The sequence below is a fragment of the Sinocyclocheilus grahami genome, unplaced genomic scaffold (assembly GCF_001515645.1).
Source record: "Sinocyclocheilus grahami isolate Dianchi unplaced genomic scaffold, SAMN03320097.WGS_v1.1 scaffold317.1, whole genome shotgun sequence".
NCBI classification, from domain to species: domain Eukaryota; kingdom Metazoa; phylum Chordata; class Actinopteri; order Cypriniformes; family Cyprinidae; genus Sinocyclocheilus; species Sinocyclocheilus grahami.
Window position 1 is genome coordinate 1261973 of NW_015505496.1, and position 25530 is coordinate 1287502.

Genomic DNA, 25530 nt, shown 5'->3' on the forward strand with positions numbered 1-25530 from the left:
ACACACACACACACACACACACACACACACACACACACACACACACACACACAATCTTTTCTACAACACACTGTTTGAGAAGACCAAAACAGATTCCCAAAATGTGATGCATCACAGAAAAAAAAGTTAAACAAATCACACCTGCAACCTTTGAGGACTGAAAAAATGTAACCCTGGAAAGACTGTAATCTGAAAGCTATATTTTACAACCCATTAACATGAATTGCCCTTTGCAATCTTTTTTTTAGGTTAAGCCCTGATGCTGTAGTGGAGTCAATCTGAATAAGTAGCAGCTGTATATGACAAGGCAAAGAAAACATGCTCCGTAGCCCTCTTGTGCGACTTTCCTTCCCAAGAATCATGCACTGCTCCAATGTAAATGTTACAATCTTTCTTGAGCTGATCATGTGCTAAACGGGAAGTCACGGCTAATCATGTCCTGTCTAACAAAATGCAAATGGACTTTCCCTGTCTTCATAAACACCTTTTAATAATCTAATCTAATATAATATAATCAGAATATAGAATTAGTTTTAATAATTGCTGTACAAATTACAGAAGCAAAATCACTTATACCTCTGATGTGCAATGTTTAATTTAGCTAATAGTGAGTAAAAAGGCTTTTCAGCTTGAAATACTTGAGACACATGTTAAATTATCCTCACATTACACTTAAATTAAAATTTATGTCCAAGTAAGCAGGATTTGAGCTGTTTTGCATGGTAAACTCTCAAGTTTCCCTCTTCCTACGCTCGTGCAAAACTTAGCAACTGTTATTCTAAGAACTCTCATCCATGACACCTGTCAAGAGAACTATTGCTGTTGTTGGCCTCATCGCTAGAAGCTTCTCCAAGACAAATATTATTGCCCCACCACTTTGTAGGACTCTACCGTATCCCTGTACCTCTTTGGCCAGGGGGGTCAAGACGATTATGACAAGTTGTAAAATGAATGGCATGCTGTATCCATGAAAAATTAAAATTAAAATTAAAAATTGACATGACATGACATTTTAACTCACAGAACACAAGCTGATCACTGTTATCTGCAGCAGCACTCCAGCATCATGTTTCCAAGGCAGGATCAAAGTGGATGACATAAGTCATTACACCCTTTATATAGAAGTAAGATAAATGTTCAGCGAGGGCTCTTATCAAAGGCCCGGCTGTTTTAAGATTCTGATTAAAGTCCTGCAGTCCTTTTTTCATACTCCCAGTGGAAATAGGTGTACAAACATTACACTGTTTGCATTGGCCTGAGAATTTAGTAAGAAGCTCCCTCCAGATTACCCGTCAGACCCAAAAGCAGTTTTTCTGATGCATTATGAGGAAGAGGGTTCAGTGTTTTCTCTGCACTTTCTGAACTAATGTCAAATACTTCAGTGGCAAAACAAAATATTCAACACTACTGGACAAAATACTGAGCAGTAAAATACTGTAAGTATGTTGATCCTACTTTAGTTATAAATCTGTACCTATTTAATCAAATCGGTCTAATATAACTTTTGATCCTGGTGTTTTTCTTATTGATTTCAATACGTAATGCTGAATAAAGTAAAACCTTAACAGTTGCAAAGTACAAAAAGTATTCTGACTGAGTGTAAGAGGAAACAAATGGGAATCTAGTATCTTATGCTCACAGCAGAGTCATCCCTGCTGAATGAGCACCTCAGAGTGACGGCAGTCAGAATATGTTTATTTTAGCACGCCTGTCAGTCTCCTGCAAAAGATTACAGGCCTTCCCCTGTCTGAAGAAGATGAACAGATTTAGGTTTGTCAGGGAGCAAAGACATGGAATGCATGGTGATATCAACATTGCCAGATGGCGGCTGGAAGTAGGAAGTTGATAGGTGAAATTCAAGAGGGCAATGATGACATTTTCACTCTAGGGGATATAGGAGCGAAGAGAGACTTATATAACACCATAGGTTTTGTGAATGACTGATGAGCCTCAAAAATATTACTGGAAGAAAAAATAACAATAAGAAAATGTAATTAAAGGAATAGTTCACTTAAAAAATGTAATTCTTTTATAATTCACTCACCCTGTTTTGTCATTCTTTTGGCTACTATATCAGTTCTAATCACCATTGTGGCTCAGACAAAACACAATTCCCCACAACATCATCTATGCACAGTTACAAAACATTACACATGGTCTCCAGTTTGCATTACTTGTTACTGCAGGCATTATAGATTAGGAAATATTAAAACTGTAGCCAACCGTAGTTACAAAATAAAACAGAATATATAAGCATTTTATATTGTGATTACTTCATGGCTACATTATAGCTTTTCTATATACAGGTGCATCTCAATAAATTAGAATGTCGTGGAAAAGTTCATTTATTTCAGTAATTCAACTTAAATTGTGAAGCTCGTGTATTAAATAAATATTTCCACAGTCTGTGATGATTTGGGATGCAATGTCATCTGCCGGTGTTGGTCCATTGTGCTTTTTGAAAACCAACGTCACTGCACCCATTTACCAAGACATTTTTGAGCACTTTATGCTTCCTTCTGCTGACCAGCTTTTTGAAGATGCTGATTTCATTTTCCAGCAGGATTTGGTACCTGCCCACACTGCCAAAAGCACCAAAAGTTGGTTAAATTACCATGGTGTTGGTGTGCTTGACTGGTCAGCAAACTCACCAGACCTGAATTGTATTGTCAAGAGGAAAATGAGAAACAAGAGACCAAAAAATGCAGATGAGCTGAAGGCCACTGTCAAAGAAACCTGGGCTTCCATACCACCTCAGCAGTGCCACAAACTGATCACCTCCATGCCACGCCGAATTGAGGCAGTAATTAAAGCAAAAGGAGCCCCTACCAAGTATTGAGTACATGTACAGTAAATGAACATACTTTCCAGAAGGCCAACAATTCACTAAAAAAATTTTTTTATTGGTCTTATGAAGTATTCTAATTTGTTGAGATAGTGAATTGGTGGGTTTTTGTTAAATGTGAGCCAAAATCATCACAATTAAAAGAACCAAAGACTTAAACTACTTCACTCTGTGTGCATTGAATATATTTAATACACGAGTTTCACAATTTGAGTTGAATTACTGAAATAAATGAACTTTTCCACGACATTTTAATTTATTGAGATGCACCTGTATGTGATGATCTGGCTGATGCATTTTAATGTATCCAAATTCCATCTTCCACAGAAAGTATTAGATTAAATGTGTGAATTTAATACCTTTCGGTTTTCTGGCAGTCTTTTTCAAGCCAAGATGGCAATCCATCTGTGCACCTGCTATTATATAGTACAACAAAATGAAAATATGGGAAGAATTTGGCACGTTAAGTGTTTTGAAACAGCAAGTGTTACAATAAACCAAATTCATTGGTGCGCACATGTACTATGCCAATAATTCATTGGGAGGTTGTCACACACTGTTCCTAATACCTCTTAAGGAAAAAGTTCTGCAAGGATGGCATTCCTCGAGCTTGTCAAAAACGGCAAAGATTTAATCACATTAGCATATGGTTAAAGAAGGAGAGAGAGAGAGAGAGAGAGAGAGAGTGAGAGAGAAAACGAGAGGGCTTTGTGGGTGAAATGGTGTGCAGTATTTGCTCAGGTGGAATAATACACATTCAAGCAGGCCACTATGTATTGATAAAACAAAGAGGATTCCAAAGAATGTGCTTTGTGAGCTTGTGAGCCTTCTCGAGTTTAATTGCATTTCCCAGTTAGTTGGGCAGCCATTACCAACAACAGAGGTCCATGCAAAACGCCGGCCACACGTCTGCAGTCACTCGGATGTGCTTGAACTCTCAAAGTACTCAATATTAAATAATTGATTGCTACAGGCCAAGTATTCTCACCCAAGTAATTCCACACATAATCTATTACGTGTTTATTGCTCAGACGTCTTCAGCTGCTGAAACAATGTCCAGCTTATGTTGAGCTCATTCTTAACGTGAGCACTCTACAGCATAGGTTATAAAGCTCCGGAAAGGAAAAAGAAGGCCTTGATGGAGCAGGTGTACATTCCTCAGAAAGAAGAGCCAAGAACCCTTCAGCGCAAAGAGGTTAAATGGTTCCTTACAAGTAAGAGAGCACATGTCATGTGTCATGCTGAAAAATGATGTCTGTGGATAGGAGTATCAGGAATAACAACATCACGATGTCGGAAAGTGGACTAGACAGAATTCCATCGCTGCGGCTGATAAACAGGTGCAAAGAGAGAACATGAAAAGGAATGCGTTGGAAATGATGGAAATAAGTTTTGATTATGGCATGAGTCTCCTATAATGCTTCTAACCACTTAAGGAGTTTTCTGATTTATGGCGCAAGGATCAGATCAAGCTGTTATATGTTAGATATCACAGTAAAACAGCAAGATACTGCAATTAATTTAAACCAGTGAAGCAGAACCAGAGAAATTGTGTTAAAGGACTAGTTCACCCAAAAATTATGGTTTACTCACCCTCATGTCGTTCCAAACCTGTATGATTTTCTTTATTCTGTGGAACACAAAAGAAGATATTTTGAAAAATGTCTCAATAAAATGAAGTCAATGGGGTCCAACGTTGTTTTGGGAACATTTTATAAATTATCGTAGAAATGAAGTCAGGTTTGGAACAATATGAGGGTGAATAAACGATGGCACAACTGTTATTTTTGAGTGAACTTTCACTGAATCTGTACAGAAACATGCACTGTTAACTAAGCCAAGACCCTACATGTGTTTACCAAAAACTCTTCTACATTGTCAGATACAATGCAAAGCGCATATCAGCGATGTACATCTTTAATAAATGAATCCAGATGGCATTTATTATAATGGTGTGAGTCTACAGCTTTGAGTCTTGAGAATGCACCAAGCAGATGAACAAAACCTAGAGACTTGAGAAATTAGATTAAGTGTATCCCGTTTCATCTCCTCTAAAAATCTTCCAGCACATATTTGAGAAGATGGTCAAGCCCTTGCAGCTTTTCATTAAAGAGGCAGGCTACAGGAAACCGCTGAGGATGGGTTCTTGCAACCATGTTAGCAGGAAAAACATCATGCCATTTGTCTCTTGGCTAACATACCCAAACTCGATCTCTTCTCTGTGTATTAAACACACATCCAGTTATTAATCACATTAGCTATTCACATGCCATTTTATGCATTATTTGTGTATAATGGTGTGTAAAAATATTTTGTGTCAACAAACATGGAAGACCCTTAACAAAATACTAAGCATATCTAAATTCATTTTACAAAGAGACTTCTTTGTCTTTTCTATGAATGAGTCCAAACTTAGGGGGGTCAGATACCCCAACCCTCAACCCTTTGAAAGTCTTTGTGGGGCTTTCAAGGGGAGGTCACATGATAGCGCTGCATGACTGTTTTCTAAGGGACCTCCACCTTTGGTCAAGTGCTTTGAAACCAACATGCTATTGTTATTTTACTGGCCATGACAAGGACAAAGGGCCGACTGACCGGGACACACACACTCACTGTAATGGTATATGGCTGGGAAATTCACTCATTTCTATGCTTCTTAATGTGATCTTTGAACTGCATGACTGACCACAGTATCTTCTATACATGAACACAACTTATCAATACAGAACTGGCTGAGATTGTGGACAAAGGACAAGAACTTGCTTTGTATATAAAAACGCTAAGATGTTTTTCACTCAGATTTTTTATAATAATCAGTAGGATAATGTCGATTTTATGAACAGGCCTTCTAAATTCAGAAATCATTCTCCTACCTCACCTGGGCAATGTTTGCTTAAGACAAAAAAATCTGTTCAAGGGTAATTAGAAGCTCATTAGCAGGTGAAAATCAACTCAGATAAGGCGCGCTGAAGATATGTGACCCTGGACCACAAAATCAGTCTTAAGTCGCACAGGTATGTTTTTAGCAATAGCCAAAAAACATTGTATGGGTCAAAATTATCGATTTTTCTTTTATGCCAAAAATCATTAGGATATTAAGTAAAGCTCATGTTCCATGAAGACATTTTGTAAATTTCCTACCGTAAATATATCAAAAATGTATTATCATTAGTAATATGCATTGCTAAGGACTTTCAGACAGCTTTAAAGGTGGTTTTCTCAATATTTAGATTTTTTTGAACCCTCAGATTCCAGATTTTCAAATAGTTGTATCTCGGCCAAATATTGTCCTATCCTAACAAGCCATACATCAATGGAAAGCTTTTATTCAGCTTTCAGATGATGTATAAATCTCAATTTCAAAAAATTGACCCTTATGACTGGTTTTGTGGTCCAGAGTCACAAATAATCACTTTTGCTTGTTTAGTTTGCAGAGTTAAAGATTCATTTATTTTATTCCAATGTGCCCTTTCTAGTTAATTGGTCCTGTACTGTAGAATGACAAATCTATGGAAATACAAATACTTTATGTAATCTCTCAAAAGTGGTTATAAAATTACATATTTCAATAATCTGAAATAGAATATAGTATGTCACACCACAGGATGTGTCAACTAACTACAACTACATATAAAAATAAGAATTTTTATATGTACAAATTTTGGGGCACCAAGGTTTTTTTCTCCCCTCATTACATACAGACACATTAGAGTGAAATGTGAATATGTTGTCATTCTCATGAAATCTATAACAATATTTTCATACATACCGGCAGTGTTAGGGAAAGTTACTTTTAAAAGTAATGCATTACAATATTGCGTTACTCCATAAAAAAGTAACTAATTACGTTACTTAGTTACTTTTTATGGAAAGTAATGCATTACGTTACTTTTGCGTTACTTTTTAAATCTGGACAGGGCTTGCTTGTTTGTTTTTCATACCGGTACTCCTGATTGATCACAAACCTCAACGAATCAAGAATTTCAGCTTTTTAACTTACTTGGCAACTGTGGTTTGACTAGCATGTGCAACATTTCCTGAGCATAAATAAATGCATGAGGGAGAATACTACAAACCACCCACCCATTAATTTATTATGTGGCTGTTTATTCACATATCACCTCAAAAACATGTTCACACAATGGCAACAATATGACCAAGGTTGCAGATACTATTCTCAGAACCACCCACGATGCACTTGGATGACTTAATTCCATCATGAAATTCAAACTATAGAGAATGAATAGTACAAAATCAACTCCACTGGCTGTGAAATTGAAGAGGGAACGAATGCTGACATCATTGTATAAGATTGGTGTAAGAGCAAAAACAAATAGCAGGAGGGTGGGGTGGGGTTAGGGGTTAGAGCACCTTCAGTTTCAAATGTGTACCACCCAACAATGGAGCCCCTCAGGCAATCCAGTGCAGGTGTGACCTGGATTTGATAAAAAAAAAACGTAACTTCTTACCCAGAGTAAATAATGCCAAAGCTGTCCAGGTGCACCTTTTGTTTGCATGTGACTTTTGGCAGCAGGGCAACTTTCGCAACACCAATGAGGAGGAAAAGTACAATGTATGCTGAGCAGAGTCCTTTATGAGCTCAGCTGATTGAAGAGATAACATAAACCACAGGACTCAAGAACGCCCTGCCTGGATGGTGCTGATAAGAACTTAAATGAGAGTAGCATTTGCTTTCCCCCCGTTTTTTGACCAAATCTGAGCCCATGATTAAGCTAAAACACAATTGTACCTTTTTTTTCAGTGAAATGCCACATCAGCAAATTTTTTAAAAGTTGGAACATTAATTGAACAACTGGCATGGCACATGCAAGTTAAACAGAACGTGCAGTCCTTATAATATAATGGTTTCCTCCAAAAAAACTATTATCCCCAAAAACACCATTTGCACACTGGCATGCAAGCATTTCTTAACATTATCGAAACCTTACTAATGTGTAGTGGAAACTCATTTGAAATGATCTCCAGGAAGATGATCTCTGCAACTGTAGTGGAATCACTAACTAAATAAACAAATATTCATCTATCAAATTTCTATCATTGTGTTCCCCTTTCACCCCCTTCCAATGTGCTCTTTCTAGTTTGATTTAATTGGTCCTTTACTGTAATTGAGGATCTGTCAGCATGATATTGCTTGTGATAAGCCACAATACATTAAATTTTTACATTCTTTTCACTCGTATTTATGAATGCAATAATTTTTCAGAAAGATGTTTTTTCTCCACTAAAGGAACAACTTGTACACTTTATATCAGCCTCGATTATACTGGGTTATGACTCTGAACTGGGGCTTTAAAATAGCATTTTTACAAAGTCAACAATTAGTGGGAAAGTCCGTCAGTAGACGCTGGCTCGGCTTGCTGTGTGCTCCTTATTTGATTGTAAACTCACACATCCCACGGGGGTTAGTACAAGAGGGTCAGGTAAAACACTTGTTTTCTATCTGGTTGTGATAAGGTGAGTGCTGAAAAAACATTTAGTCTCCCGGCTGGCCAGAACAAATATGACTAGAGTTTACATTCCACTTTCATTTATTTCTCTGGTCTTAAGTTGCACTGACACAGATTTATTAGAATTCTGTAACGCTTCCACCATTTGACCCATGAAGCAGTTATAATAAACAAATTCTCCTGTCTTTTCTTTTCCTGTCTTGAAATCTTTTCATCCCAGATTTATTAAATGAAACAAGGTTATTTTGGACAGAAGGCTCATCTATTAAGGATTTCAGAACACAAGGCCATGATCAGATGTTTTTCTTGGATATTGTGATAAGGCTCCAAATCAAACTGTTACAACACATAGGCCATGCACAATTATCATTTAACTGAATTATGGGCATGACTTACAGTACATGGACTGTTAGTTTGCATTTTAAGTCCTTCCTGGCCTCGTCAATACAACAGGATGATTTCATTTCAGATTTTGTAAGAACAAAATGTGGATTTCAGTCAAAAAACAACAATAACAACAACTTATTGTTTAATTATATGTTAGCAATATAGCTGCCTGGATGAGGGAGAAAAACCTCAACAATACACATTAATTGGAAACAAAGTCAATTTCGACCTGTAACAATAAAACTACCTCAGTAAACTGGTTTTAGGGGTTTGGATTAGGATTTGTCCTATTTGCAGCTATTAAACAAATGTACAAATGTAATGATTGACCAATCAAAATGTTTAAAAACGATTAAACAAGAGCCATAAATCAGAGCTACCAAAACATTTAAATCAATACATCCTAAAGCATCTAGACTGTGTTCACAGACTGCAAGTTTGTCATGTTGTTCTTTAGTATGACAAATGCAGAGTAGAATTTCTATATGCTAGAAAGTTCACTGACAAGGGTTTCCTGATATTGTGGAAAATCTGAAATAACAGATCATCATACATCTTTATTGAGTACAACCTGAAATGCTGTTAGGTCCAAAGGTGCTTGAAAGGTGCTAAAATGTTCACCAGCAACTCCAGATGTTTAAATTTCAATTTGCTAGATTTCAAACGTTAGTAATGAAAGTAGCCCAAGATAAATGAATGTTTTGTGATTACACACACTGTGGATCATTATAAGAATCTCTACAAACACAGCAGGTACACACATGCTGGCAAGTGGTGTAAATATATATAAAATCATGAGAGATGACCATGCATAAGGACAAACTTAAAAAAATAACAAATAATAATAAAATTAGTCAGTGGTGGGAAAAAGCCCAGAGTACGTTTTAAAACCTTGCAGTTGCCAAAGGATAAAGGAGGGCAGGCTTTTCCTTCACTAAAAGATTATTATACAGCAGCACAAATCAGGACAGTGGTAAACTGGTTATCATGCTCCGTGTAAGGATATGGAAAGTTGTATTTCAAAGAATATTCCTATACAAGCCATATTAACAGATGGCAAGTTACGACAATATATAGAAAACATAGAAAACCCATGGACAAAACTTAAATGTTTGGGCAACAGTGGTAAAGGAATTTAATTTGTTGGAACACAGTACAGTTTTGAAATGGTTTGCTTATGATTCAGACTGCACCCCAAACAGGTTGGATAACAGATTTAAATTGTGGGCAAATAAGGGAATTACTTCTTTTTGCTCCATCATTGAGAAAGGTGACATTTTAAATTTTCAACTGCTAAAGGAACTGTTTTTTCTAGAAAATCAGGATTTCTACAGATACCTCCAGGTTCGAAATTATTATGATAAAAATATAAAAGGAAAACTCAAAGATAATTTGAATCCATTGATAGACCTACTTAAGAAGGCACACACATCAGGTATTAGATATAAGATAGTTTCCCAGATATACAAGAGTTTGGAAAATATGAAAACACACTCTACAACCTATATCAAAGAGAAATGGAGGACAGAATGTGGAATAATCTTTACTGATGAAGAGTGGTCTAATATATGGAAATTTAAATGGAAATCAACTAGTTCATTAAATTGGAAGGAATATTGTTGGAAAAACGTTATTAGATATTTTAAAACGCCAGTTCAAATGGCCAAATACAGTAATATTTCTTCAAAATGTTGGCGAAACTGTGGATGTAATGAAGCAAACCATTATCATATATTTTAGGAATGCCTACATATTCAAGAACACTGGAGAGAAATACAGGAGGCACTTAAATATATTTTTAGAAGAGACATACCTCTAGAAAGCAAATTGTTGTATTTTGGCTGCACATGTCCAGATATAGTAACAGCAGATAATAAATACCTGATGGGTGTGCTTTTGGCAGCCAGTAAGAAAGCAATTACACGTAAATGGTTAAAACAAGAGAGACCAACTTTAGATAATTGGATAGATGTGACCATAGAGATTTATACAATGGAAAATTTCACTTTTTTGGTTCATTTAAAGAAGGATGCCTTTCTGGGAAAATGGAGGAAATGGGTTGAATATGTATCAGAAAGAAGGTCTGATTTTGTTGTTATAAATAAATAAAAGATGATCAATATATAGATAGATACATGTAATATAATATATGCTTGTGTGTGAATATGTACATGTTTGCAAATATGCATGTACTCCATTTAATATCTATATACATAATGAAGGTCATTTGAGGTTATTCTGGATGGAATTGAATTAGGACACATGTTCTTTTTTTATATACATTTTATTTTAACGTTACTTTTCTTTGTAAAAAGGAAAACAGGTTATACTTTGAAACAATTTAATGAAGGTTGAGTATAATTTATAGTTAAAACATACTAGGTAATTGTACATAATTGTACAATATACATACTACATGGTTGCATTGAGCATTGTATGTAACTTGAAATATGCTACATGACTGTTGTACTCAAATGAATGTTCACAACAAAAAATGAAAAATAAATAAAAATAATTAGTCAGTGGGAAATGCTATTGGATAAAGTGAATTGCTGTCATTTACTGTAGTCTTGTAATAGTTAGTCAAGTTACCACTTGAACAAACAGGGAAAGATTTATACCTACTCATTGTTTGTTCCCATAGACCAGGGGTATTCAATTAAAGTTCCAAGAGGTCCGGTCTCTATATTTCCTATATATATATGGGTACCAGTAATGCTTTGTAAAAAAAATAAAAAAAACAGTCAAAATAGCCAGTGGCTTCTGAGAATTTTTCAGTTGAGCACAATTAGATATGAATGAAAATTAAAAGATAAGATCAGATGTTTTATCAAGCTATTATTATTTTTTACGTTTAGATACATATGTAAGGCAGAAGGCCATGTGATAGAAAAGAAACTGTATGGCAGAGGTGGGGGACACGAGTCACATGACTTGACTCGAGTCTGACTCGAGTCGCAAATTTAAGGACTTGTGACTTGCTTGACTAAATAAAGAAAATGACTTGACTTGACTTGGACTTGAGATCCAGTGACTTGAGACTTGACTTGATTTGACCTTCATGACTCGGCAGGACTTGACTTTATAACAACTCTAATTATTATTATTATAAATCATTGCGACATAATTTGGTAAACAAAACGCAAGCCACTGAACCAGTGGCAGAAGTGATCCGAGTCTGCGCAGTTCATGACACTGCACGAGCACAGTCAGGAACACAGCGCGCCAAATACAGGGAGCAAGAGAATCTCCCGAGATGTTTGGATAAACACTTCGAAACTGTATTTGCTCTATGCATTTACAAAGCCAGGACGTCAGCACTTCAGAAAGGAAAGGTATGTAAGCTTGTTCGTTAGTTGAAAACAGCATTGGTCTTAAAATTCAGCTTAAATCTGCCATTAAATGAAAGTGATTATAAATGGTTAATCTCATGTTTGTAATTAATTAACGATGTCAAACTTTAAATTCACTGGCGTTTGCCTCTCAACAGTGCTTTAGTGTTAAGCATCCCTCTGTGTAAATCAATATATGGAATTGTACCACGGAAACTACAGTGTTTTATCGATTAGTGATGTTTCTCTTGCACCCAAAATCCAAGATATGTTGTCAAAATGGCCCTAGTATGAGTTTTTATATTTATAACATACGATATTTAGTAATATTTTCAGCGCGGCTGCCAGTTCCGTTCAGCCCACAGTTACGCGCGTCTCTAAGCAATACTGAACGAATCCAGGGATTTGAACGAACCGGTTGAGTGATTCAGTGGTCCATTCTTGCTTGTTCATGAACTTGCTTGATTTGTTTGTACTGTGACTTGAGACTTGCTTGAGACTTGATGGTAGGGACTTGAGACTTGCTTGAGACTTGAAAATGTGTGACTTGCCCCCACCTCTGCTGTAATCAAAACGCTCTCATCACGAGCAGAAAACAGTCAACTAGTAATTTCAATGTTTATGTTGTCTTTCCTTGCAATGTACAAATAATTTTCCCAATTTGAACAATTATGTTTATTTTTAAAATGCTCTTAACATACTGATTAATAATGCTAAATGTAGATGAAAAAAAAAGTCTTGTTCCAAACCTGGTTTGAACAGTCAGAGTACGATAGGTAAAAATAACTATATATTTGCAGCATTGTTGTTTTCTGCAGTGTTTTTGCAAAAGTATCAATCTATTTTGCTGCTTCTGTTTTTAAAATAACCGCGTCATCTGCAGCTCTTAATGGCGCTTCAGTGTCTTTATAGAGAAACAACGCACACAGGAAAGGCTTGAAGTGTGTTTTACTCTAGATAAAAAAATATTTTATATATATATATATATAGAGGATTTACCAGATCATTACAATAAACGACCATGAGCGTTTGTGGTGTGAACCACTCTGTTGTTTGTGAAGCGCTGCTTTTATATTTTATTTAGAAATGGTAAAATGGTGCTGCCATTGCCATTATGTCTCATGGTCCGGTTAGAACCAAGCCGAGGTCCGGACCCGGACTGCGGTCCGCCATTTGAATATGCCTGCCATAGAGTAAATAAAAACCATTCCCTCTGCCTATTCCCAGACTATACTCAAATTTTTCGAATATACTTAAATTCAAATTTTTTACTTAAATATTATCAATATTCTAATTATATTCTAATTTAAAAGGCATAATTTCGGTTAGGGGGAAAAAAAGCTTATGGCTTCTCTCCTGAGACCACAAGAGGGCGCATCGAGCAAAATATTATGCACGTTTATTCAAAGCATAATAAAATAACATGACTGTCTTTGAAAAAAGTGCATAATGTTTAAAATAATGTTTATAAACCATATATAATTAATAAAGTTACTTAAACAATTAGAAACAAAACAGCATCATGCATGTATGTATAGTTTAATACAAAGGACCGAAAACCAATCAAAAAGAGCTTTCTAAACATGCCGCTCTCTTATGCGAGACACGAGTGCAACGCTGATAGATGTCCCTCTAGAAAATGCGCTAAATATGCGTTCTGTGTGAACGGCTTGGTTTTGGTTTTTACGTAAACAACATCTTCCCCGCATTGATTGTTTTCTTTTTCAGCAATATTGTGAATGAACAACGTAGCAACAAAGCATCTAGTGGGTTCAACTGGATAGGCTAACAAAAGCATTAAAATACAATGACACTTACATCGTCGTTGCATTTCGTGCACCACTGATAAGGCTACCTGATGCACAACTAAAATTCGAATGCAACATTTTTGCATTCGAATGTGGATTTTTATTTTAAATTCGACGAATATTAGAAATTAAAAAAATTTTTTGACAGCCCTAAAATGTGGGGGGGCCAACCAGTGGCTACTAGTGTGCACGTCTTCTCTGAGAAAGACAGCCGAGGTGGCAATATAGCAAGGTGTGCAAGAGAAGGGGGGTTCCCATTCAGTCAGTCACGTTCAACGTTACGTCAGTGACTGACGAATTGGGATCTCGCCCGAGAGCCCAATCACCTTCGAGTGTTAACTAAACAAGCCAATGACAGTTGGCGTGCGTGCTTCGCCACGCGCACCCCGCCCCGCAGCGCGGGTATAAAAGGAGAGCGCGTGCAAACGCACATCAGCTTTTCGCTTCGGAGCCGAGCCTTCTACAGGACGAATCTCCGCGAGTGTTCGAGAGAAACAGCTGGCGTTGGTGTGACGGCGTATCAGCGGGGGTTGCCATCCAGGCTGCTGAAACCTCAGCGGGCTGCAGCTCTCATTCTGCGGTCTCGCTGCGACCTCCCTGGGCGCTTCAGCGTTCTCACTAAAAGAGTGTTTTTTTCCATTTCTAAAAGAGCAAATTCTATAAGAGCTCCACGAGCGACGGGCGTCTTTTTAAAGATGGCTTCCCGCTCGTGCGTTTCTGGATGTGGTCGTTTCCTGCCTCCATCTGACGGTCATGATCACTGCCTCTCGTGCTTGGGTGTCATTGGCTTGTTTAGTTAACACTCGAAGGTGATTGGGCTCTCGGCCGAGATCCCAATTCGTCAGTCACTGACGTAACGTCTCCGTTCCCTCCTTCAGGGAACGAGGGTTACACAAGTAACCTAGACGTTACCCTCCTGAATCTGACACAGTGTGGATTGTGTTCCCGTCCTAATGGAATTGCAGAAATATTCTGGGGGAATCCCATTACGTAGCAAATGGAGTGCTGCAATAATGTACTCACAGTCATTTTCCCACTGCGGTTAGCCTCCTCCCGCTCCGCCAGGGCTCTCAGGAAGTTATCTTTGAGTTCCTTTCCTGTACTTGCCAGCTTCCTGGAAAAGACAACATTTAAACAGTTTGAAATGTCTCTTAAAAATCTCTTTCATGCCTAAATGTTCTCGGTTTAATTTGTTCTCACGGACAAACATTGATGCTTACTTTTTGATATTGATGCATTTTCATAGACCCAAAAAACAAGGTGTTTAAATAAAACTCTTTCAGAAATCCACTGTATGGATCAAAGTATTACGATATGAAAGTACTTATGAATTTGGATGTATTTATTTTTTATCTTTACCTCACAGAGTCAAATCACCTTTTAAAAGATATATCACAACAATATTTGTCTTCAAGAAATATTAATAAAAATGCATCCAAAATATCTGAGAGAAACAAATACTCCTCTGATTTAAATTACAACTGAACTGTAAAATACACCAAACGCCTACAGTCATTGTAACAATGATACGGATTATAAAACTATCCAGAATATCTGGTTTCATTAAAAGTATGAAATATGCTGCCTGAAAAATGTAAATAATCTCATGGAGTGATTTCCGACAAAATGATATCTTCATAAAATAAATCCTACTGCTTCCACCCTAAGACTGCTGGTAATTAATCATAGTGGGAATTGCTATTGAATAAATCCTCTCTTGAATTATTATCTCTGTCATTTCAGGAAGGTTTTTTTCTCTCTGTGGTATTTGGCCCATTTCCATGAAAGCAAAGATTTGGCAAACTCCAGCCTGTACACCTGACATAACACTCATTGGCATTCATCTCTCAGACGTTTCACAGTGCAGTACCAGCAATAGCGCCTCGTCATTCACCCCAAATTTGCTCAACATTCATAATGTCTGCAGTATAGCTGTAGAATCGTCTTTCTGCCAGTAAACAAGTATTTGAGAACCTCTTTTTTTCCTCTCAGTTTCGCAGAGAGCAAAAACAGGTGAAAAGGGCAGCAGAGATTACCCTCTCCTCATATCACAGAAATTGTTTTTAACATACTGCCTCATTTAACCTATCAAACGTGGTCTGCTCCCTACAAAAAAAATTTATTAAAAAAGTAAAATCTTAAAGGAACAGTTCACCCAAAAATAAATTACTTCACCCTCCTGATTTTTTATTATTATTATTCTTTTTTTTTTAATCTGTGGAACACAAAGAGATGTATCAAGCACAATGTTCAGACACCTCTTATCCATTCAACAAAAGTGGATGTTGACTATGGCTGTCAAGGTCCAACCAGTACAAAACATGACCTTAAAAAAAGTTCATTTAGCTTTTACAAAAAAAACCAAAACAAAACTCTGAAATCTAATTTTTCTGCACCTTCAAACAATGTGTCAACATACACATGAGAACAAGTTTGTGAACAGTTTTATTCCTCGTTATGTGGCATCGATAGCTCTATGAATTGAACTCTCAACTGTGCATTGAGTTCACCAAAGGAGTAACCATTTGCAATGCCTGATAAAATAAAAACATTAAAAATATATATATATAATTGAGCCTTTGCATAAGGTATAGGTACATTTCTATAATTCAAATTCGTTAAAGGATTGTTAGGTCAACCGGAACCGGGAACACTTCCATAACAGTTGAATAGTTATAACACAATAATGCCTTCTTGCACGTAAACATAAAAAAGACCAAAGATATGGTCAATGAACTGACTGGAAATATGGCTCTTTGTTATTGTCTTCTTGCATCATTGACAAACTATTTCCTGTTTAACACTATAAAGCTGCTTTGACACAATCAGTAATACAGTGGGGCAAAAAAGTATTTAGTCAGCCACCAATTGTGCAAGTTCTCCCACTTAAAAAGATGAGAGAGGCCTGTAATTTTCATCATAGGTATACAAGTGCTATACAAATAAAGGAGACTTGACTTGACTTGACTATAGGCTAAGCGTCAGGCTAATTGGCTAGTTGTATGCTAAGCTAGTACGCTAATTGATTCGCTTGTAAAACTTCACAAAGTTCTCGAAGTGAAGTAACCACATCACATATTTTGATCATCTTGATGTGAACACATACCATCTACTTATTAAAAACCAAGTCACTTTAAACAATCGCCATTTTGGTCTAATAAAAAAATTACTCATGGACTTACCCTAAATGAAGTATACTTAAAATTCAGTAAGTTAAGAAATGCTCAAATGCACTTTATATACTAAGTATGAATATCAATGTAATACTTATATCTAAGTGTGTACTATTTCAATACTAATTGGGACTAAATTGGACCACTTTTTAGTAACAGTAAGTTAAAGTGTAACAGTAGTAAATTCTGAGTAGATCTTAGTTTTTCTTTAGTTTTGCAACTATTCTACAAGTGAACTTTCTTACTGTTAGTTTACTAGTTACTTTATATACTTTCAGCTGACTTTCACTGCAAGTACACTTCGAAGAACACTCTTAGTAGTTAATAGTAGTTAATTAGTAGTTCCGCGCTCGTCACTTCTGAGCGGTGCATGCGCAAAGCTGACCTCATACGTCATCCGCCCGGAGCTGCTTCCGTGTACAACTGTTGGTGTATACATTAAAGTGATTATTAAGTTTTGAATATGGATATTTTTCTTACAAAAATGCATCGATTCACTACAGGAGGCCTTTGTTCACCCCCCGGAGCCGTGTGAGACACTTTTTTTATGGATGGGCGCTTTTTATTTAACTTATTTTGGACTGATGCATGCAACACCCGCTGAGTGGCATTAAACAGCTTTTCATTTAAAAAATTTTTTTAAAACGCACTAGAGTAAACATGGCCTTAGTCACAAACCACTTTGGTGAAAGCCTATTTGTTATCAGTCACTAAGAAAACTACTACGAAATCAAAAAGTTATAATATTCATTAGTTATAAAGTTATAATAGACATAATATTCCTAATGAGACCCCGCACCACTCCTCCCTTTTGGCACGCTCTGTTGCCATACTCAAGTTACAGGGTGGCAGGTGGGGGGCTTTTACAAACAGGCTTGCTGCTCAGAAAGGATTTAACAGACCATGATGCACTTGGGGCCCTGCTCTGTTTATTCTGGATGATGAAAAGAAACTGGGGGGGAAAGGTCTAAGTAAATGGAACACACACATGACATTTATTTTGGTCAACTACTCGGCTGCCTGTAGTTTATAAACGTGCAGCCGGATGCCAGGCACTGTAATACTAGCATGAGAGGCCTTTGTTACACTTCCTCTGTGAATGCAGCACAGGGGCCATAATGCTGTCAAAGTTTATCTGGGGCCCGTGCCAAGTACCATGCGATATATCTACAATCTACTTTTATATGCTAAAACAATAATAAAAAAAGGTTTAGCTATTTCCGTTAATGTTTGTGTTTTAACTGGTCATTCTTTACACAAATTCACACAATTTGTACATTGATTCCTCCTCAAGGTGTAACATGAAATGCAGCCTGAATACGTCATACCACCAAAATGCTACATGACCACCCAAGTAAGTCCTTGTCAAAACAATGTCTGGTATCAACAAGCAGAGGTGTTAAAAAATATGACCAGCCTGTTTGAGTACATCTCAGGAATAACTTCATTGGCTATCTATTTAAAAAATGCAATCCACAGGGTCTTCCAAGTTTTCACGCAGCCATTCCTCAACACACATGGATGACGTTACCTAGCAAGTATATGCTAACATGTCACTGTGCATCAACAATCATGGCTGTGTTGAATTAGGAAGACAATGGTTGGAATAGCAGTACCATGAGCAAGTATAATAATAATGCAAACAGAATGCTATGTCAGTGATAGACAGCGATATGAGAGGAACTGTGTGTGTTCTTATTATGTAAGAAGTAATGGGAAGAAATTTGGAACACTTTAGGGTGTAACTCAAGCCACACTGATCTCATTGTTCACTGTAGACTAATGTCCTAGCACAAGTATTTTAGATTAGTCTTGCATCGTTTAGCGGACAACTGTAAAATGGACTGTTAAATTTTACAGCAACAAATATAGGCCTAAAAGGACGTCTATCATCTAAAGTCTATCTTATTCTATTATTACTTCATGTCTTCACACACATACATAAAGATAAAGTGTGAACGCTTTCCAACACATTAGTTTATGCATGAAGTACTAAGACTTTTACATGTATTCATTTAGATTTATTTTAATTTCTACTCTTTAACATTTCAAGATGTTAATGCTAATCAATTCAGCCTTACTGTAAACAGTGTTTTTCTTAACTAAAACTATTAAAAAAAATTATAGTAACTGAAATAAATCTTACAACAAATAAAATATAAATATTAGATGGCTTAACTTAAACTTAAAAAAGGTCAAATAAACTCAAATAAATAAGTTTAGGTTAAAGTACTAAAATTACTAAACCAAATGCAAAATTAAAATATAAATAATAATAATAATAATAATAATAACACTGACAATTGTATCACTGCAGTTGATGGACTACTAAGCAGCAAGTCTTTATTTCCTAATGCAAGCAAACTACGCTAGAATTCACTGTAGAATCACTAGTTTTCCATTAGTTTAGTACTAATGATGAAAAGATACTCACAGCTGTGTAATATTTGGATTCAAAATGAGCATACTTTTAATATTCACAAATTTCTGGCAGTGGCATGGGTTGTAAGGACAGAGGTGGAGCTTGTGTCTCAGTGTCTAATTGTGTGTTCCAAATCAATCTGCACAAGGTTGTCAGGACAGATTTATGTGCAAAGTTAAAAAAAAATAACATGAAGTATTACTGCATAGTCAAAATACAAGATAACATGTGTCTTTATATTGAGCATAGATACACTGCCAGAATTTAGGTTTTGGGGGAGAATGTTTTTTTTTGGCTTTAGCAGCCTAGACATGCAGTCTCAAAGAAACCAAGCCCCCATTTTTATTGGACTATGATGAATAGCCCTTAGAGAACAAGCCTAAGTGCCCTTGAAATATGGTGTTGATGCACACAGAGGGTTTGGTTATTTACATTCAATTTAAGGGTGTTTCGGACATAAGGCATGACACTCAGCTGGTCGGCATCAATTTAAAGACAGAGGGCACAATGTGTGTCAGTGTGTGTTTGCACACAGGAGTGAGAAAGTCAATTCATTGTGGTACGTTTGCTCTTCTGTACATTTCTGAAGCGTCAAAAAAAGTTATGTATATCTTAATCAGTTGTTTACACTTAAATCAATGAGTATTTTGGTGCTTTCTTGACTGTAAAGCATTCATAAGGTTGCGTGTGTTAATGAATGCATGTGAGTTGGTGAACTTGAATTCGTGACCACAAAAGAGGGGAATCATTTGGACTAGCCATGCACCCACAGAAGTAATTAATCACAGTGAAGGATAATAAAAGAGATTCTTTGCCAAAATGGAGTACAGATGGCCTTTATTCTTGATATATAGCCCTCAAGTGTAACTGTGTCAATAACAAGGCGAGTTAAGGAGAAGAAAAGCACATATAAGAACTCAGCACTGTGAAATAGTCCAAAAATAATTAAATGACAAGAGAATCTGTAAGCCTTCATGGGTTTTAAATCACAAATTAGCTGAATAGAGAGATTTAGTTCATAACTGCAAATTGAAAGTTTCCTAGCGTAAGCTGACTCCAAAAGTGTATGTTACAGTTTAATACTGATATCCAAACCCCATCATGAAATTTATTAGCCCTGTCAAAAGTCCTTAGCTCAAATGTATGGTATTCCAGATGTTTTGAGTCTCGAAACCAGTTTTGACATGTTGTTTTCACACGTAGTGTAGAGATGTATAAGTTTCACTTCGTTCATACAATTCAACTTTTTACTTTCTAAATGCTCTCAGCACGTAAATGTTCAGGACAGATACTGTATTTTGACGGGATTTAAGTCCTAGAAATAAAAGCTGAATCATGGCTCCAATGTGAATGATCGGACTACATACAGGCAGTTCCTCAATGAATATTTTGTTTCATAAAAATATTTCTCTGCCTTGACGTTGAAGATGTTATATTCTTGACACTGTAGGCTTTACAAAAATGTTTGGACAAGTTCTTATGAGTAATGTTTCAAGAGGTACACACACACACACACACTCACACACACACACACACACACACACACACACACACACACAAAGTGCATATATGGTGATTAGTCCAACCATGCTTAATCTTCATGGTAGACTTTTTTCTCCATCAAACCTGACAGATGTAAGGAAAACAACAGGGCACATCACTATTCCACCTATGAGACTGGGAATAGGGTAAAAGACTGAAATGGAATTTGTGGAATCAAATGAAGACTTTATCATAATGTTCTGTTAGTCAGCATGGTTACCGTTACTGGCAATAATCTAAAAATGGCCAAATATCAATTCTAGTAACATAACTGAGGGAACAAGATGAAAATGAGCTGCGCTTAAGTGTAATGAAAATAAATTAATTAACTGAACTGAAAGCCAATGATTCATTCATTAAAACAACTGTGCTGACTTTCCTTCTCCAGCAATATGCAACTTGCAGAGATGATTTATGTTTTAGCAGCATAGCGCTTGTCAAACCTAAAGACAAAGAGAAGCATAAAGAAGCCTTTTCCTAAGCTCACATTGCAATAATATGGTGCAGGTTCTCTTTGTTTTCACCCCCTCTGTGTTCAAATAAACTCCAATAAGAAGGAGGAATGTAACCTATACCTCTCTATTGCTGATGCCCACAATGGAACTCTGAAAGGAATTGCATAGTGGTGAAAGTGCAGGAGCAGCATATATTTGAGAGCTGGGAGCCCACTTCATCTTCGGTGTGAGCGAGGGACCGCTGCTGGGTCATGGGGGCCGAGGCCCCAATGTAAACACAGGTGTTGAGGAGGCAAGTAAAAGGGGTTACCCCAATCTAGTAGCAAGGGAAACAGCAAAAGTCACGCTTGGAGAGTGAGAACTACCCCCACAAACGATGCCAAATGGAACATTCCCCTTCAATCTGACATGACTCTATATTAGGCCTCATTTGAGAGAATTAATATGGCCTCTGCCTTCACACAGCAATTGCTGTAGCTAGTGATCAGGTGCAGCAAGACGTGAAACTTGGGTGTTTTTGAATAATTTGGATGGTGTTTATCATTCATCTTCTTACATGTTGCAGTGTTTGTCTTGGTTCCAGTTCTGAATTAATGTGCTTTAATGACCCAAATATCTATAATTGAGGAAAAAAAATGTTTCTTCGCATTTTTTTCCTCCCATAATTTAGAAAATATACCCAATAACTTGAGGAAAAAGAGGAAAGTAAGCTAAGTGTATTTATAATAATCAGTTACTTTTTACAATTAAATTTGTACCGGCTGCACTACAAAAAAAAAAAAAAGTAAAATTAGTAGTAGTTATGTTTAAAATATATTCAAATGTGTCCAGTTTTTTCCCTCATGGTTTCTTTACAAAAAAAAAAAATATTTTATTTACCATAACAGCTACAAACACTACCTGAAAAGTGACAGCAGAGAGTGCAAAACATTGTGATTTGTATATAATTCTTCATAAAAAATGTTTAACCTTGAAAAAAACATGGGGCAGTAGAGACTGTGTGTTACAATGTTGCAAAAAATATCTGCAAGAATATTAAAATGAACAACAGCAAGACTTAACTTTGTGTCTTGGAGAGATGATTCAACTATGGCCACTGAAGTGCAGTTCATTCTTGGCCATATCTTTCTCTGTTTCTCTCTCGCTCTTGCATGAAAGCACAATGTAAATAATATTCAGAGGGAGGGAGCTGCTTGCTTTGGACAGATGACCACTGGCATGAGTGGGCCCAAGTTCCTAATAACAAGTGTTCCTAACTCAAGCAGATTGGAAAAAACATCAATCTTTTCCCCTTTCTATAAAACAGAAACATGGCTGAAAGCTAATATTCCACTGCTCAACAACAATGCGAGTCAAATATAAGAAATTAGCAACTAAATTGTTGAATATGGCAGCAAGATATTTGCCTGCCCTTCAGCTACTGCATCAATTTCCTTAATTTCAATGTCCTATCTATAAAAAAAGAATGTGCTTACCATGCTCAAACACTGTTAAAGACCTCTGGGACTATGGCCGGCCAGAAAAATAAGAAGCTTTTTTATCAACCACAGGACACAAAGTGTTCCCAGTGGCGCTCTCTCAGCTATGCACTGACCAACACTATGAATAATGATTTATCTTCTAGCTGCTCTCGAGCTCAGTTTAACTATCTGTTTGTGCAGCTGAAAGGAGAGGCAGGCTTTAACGCCTGGAATATAATAAAAGAAATTCAATACCGAACACTGCCGTGAGCTCTAACTTCCGGCCATCCCATGCCAAATAAATTCGATCTGTACCCATTTCTAATTATAATCAAATGGCTCAAGTGTTGTCAAATAATTGTGATCATTATTGATGGAATGTCATTCGAAAAACCTCACGCTTTACAAACTCAGCAATTGGACGAATTACCCTCAAAAGGATCCCTGACGATGATTAAGATATCTCTAAGAATAACAGATGTTGTGTTGAGAATTCAGTCTTTTAGTTGCTTAAAATCTTTCTCAAATAAGAAGTAAAAAGAAACATTCTATTCATACTGGCCTGGCAGATGGCAGCTTTCAATAGTACAGTGATTTCTAAAAATCAGCAGGTACAGTTTGTGAAATATTTTTCCTGAGGGCACTTGGAGAAAAATAATCTTATGGAAAATATTATTTTGGGCTGTTAAACGTCAAGGGAAATTCCACCCAGCATGACAATTTACTTAACTCCTCTTTTTAAAGAAATTCTGTGTCACCTCTGATTATATTGAGTCAAATGTATCAGTTACACATACTAGACTCTTTATTTTACAGAGGCCTCTCATTGTTAACCACTGACGTTTGTGGTAGAGGAAGGCCTGTAAATGAAACATGCAGCATCATTAAATTATACTCAGGATATTTTTAATACGATTGGGGTTCTGTCAAAATGTTACATTTTAACCTGTGCTGTCAAACCACAGTCTACAATAAATCAAAATATATCAACAATATACTGATTAATTTGATTACTTATTAACTCATATGAATTTTATGGACTAATCTTTTGACTGGTTTACTTAAGTAAAGCCAATTTTCTTATTAAACCATTAAATGCCAAAAATTACCATTATGTTAGAAAAATATACCCTTTGCATGCAACTTTGATGTACAAAATGTAGGAAAAGGTATTTAAATGACCCTTAAATATGTCCGTGCCGCATGATATGACTTGTTTCATCTCACTCTAACATTCAGCAGGATTCCTCCATCACAAGCACTGTGGTCTATTAGATTAATCTGCTTTGCACATGTTAGGTTTGTGGTTCTAACCCAATCAGTCTGCAAGACCTTCTAATCATACAGCAAGCTAAAGTGGCTATTAACCACAGACAGACTAAGAAAACATAAAAGATTGTATATAACAAAATGTTCTGACCAGTGGAATTGAGCTGTCTTCCTTTTGTCTGTTGTTGCATAGTTTAATTGTCAACCCTCTCCTGTCAAAAGAAAATAGTTCATTTGGAATTCTTTAGCTTTTAAGAACAACGTCTCGGTTACGTATGGTAACCCTCGTTCCCTGAAGGATGGAACGGAGATGTCACGTCGGATGACCGACGAATTGGGATCTCGCTTAGAGAGACCAATCTACTTCGAGTGTAAACTAAATGAGCCAATGCACATTGGCATGCGATTATTGCATCCAGCTGCCGCTGATCACAGCGTGAGTATAAGTAGGCAGCAGATGCAGCGCAAATTCAGGTTTTCGCTGAGGAGCCGAGCCGGTGACCCGGCCGCTCAGCAGTGGTACAGGAGCTGTGGCGACGGGACGGTTACGTATGGTAACCCATGTTCCCTTTCAGTCGGTCACTCTCTACATCACGTCGGATGACTGACGAATTGGGATCCCTAACAAAGGGCCACAGGTACTGCCCCTTCCAGTGTCCTGTGGAAGCCACCTGCGCCCCTACTTTTTGGCGTAGGCCAGGGCTTGCACAAGAGGACCAGCTACTGCTGCTATGGCACTACCCAATGAGTAAGACTGGATAACACTGGGAAAACGTACCCGTTCTACTTGGAACAGGGACGTTACGGAAGCTCCAGCCTTCCCGAAAGAGGTTTCGGAAGCAAATACACATATGAACATTCCTTAGGTGCATATGGAAGATTGGAGGTGATTGTAACCTTCTTGGAATGGCAGAAGTCTGCCGGGGAAACACGGGATCGAGGCTATATCGTGGACTTAACACATATGAGATCCACTTAGGTCTTACATATGGAACCCAGCCTTCTACCGGTTCTCGAGGATTCAACGAGTGAAGGCCTGGCGCCGGACGCTCCGCCACGTCTGGCTGCCGAGGGGAAGGAAGAGCTCAACAGGGTCTACTATATGGACTCTCTGGAGTGGTTTTAGCAAGCCGACTCGAAGCCGGGGCATCTCAGTGCTTCAACCTGTTTGAGGTGAGAACACAGGAGGATACCGGCTCCACACGAAGGCTATAGAATGTAGCGGACGTGTTAGGGGTCGCCCAGCCCGCAGCTCTACAGATATCTGCCAGCGAGGCGCCACGAGCCAGCGCCCAGGAGGATGCAACACTCTAGTTGAATGAGCTCGCAACCTGAACGGGCAGGGCACACCCTGTGCCTGGTACGGCAG

The 25530-nt window shown here is 37.3% G+C and overlaps 1 protein-coding gene across 1 annotated transcript in view; it reads right to left on the reverse strand.

Moving 5' to 3' along the window:
* The window catches only part of LOC107602013 (uncharacterized protein C4orf22 homolog), a 62714-nt gene that overhangs the window by 20880 nt on the left and 16304 nt on the right, over positions 1 to 25530 (reverse strand). The window contains exon 3 of the mRNA XM_016294392.1: positions 14864 to 14954. Coding sequence (XP_016149878.1) covers positions 14864 to 14954 — 91 coding nt within the window. The remainder of the gene's footprint in view (positions 1 to 14863; positions 14955 to 25530) is intronic.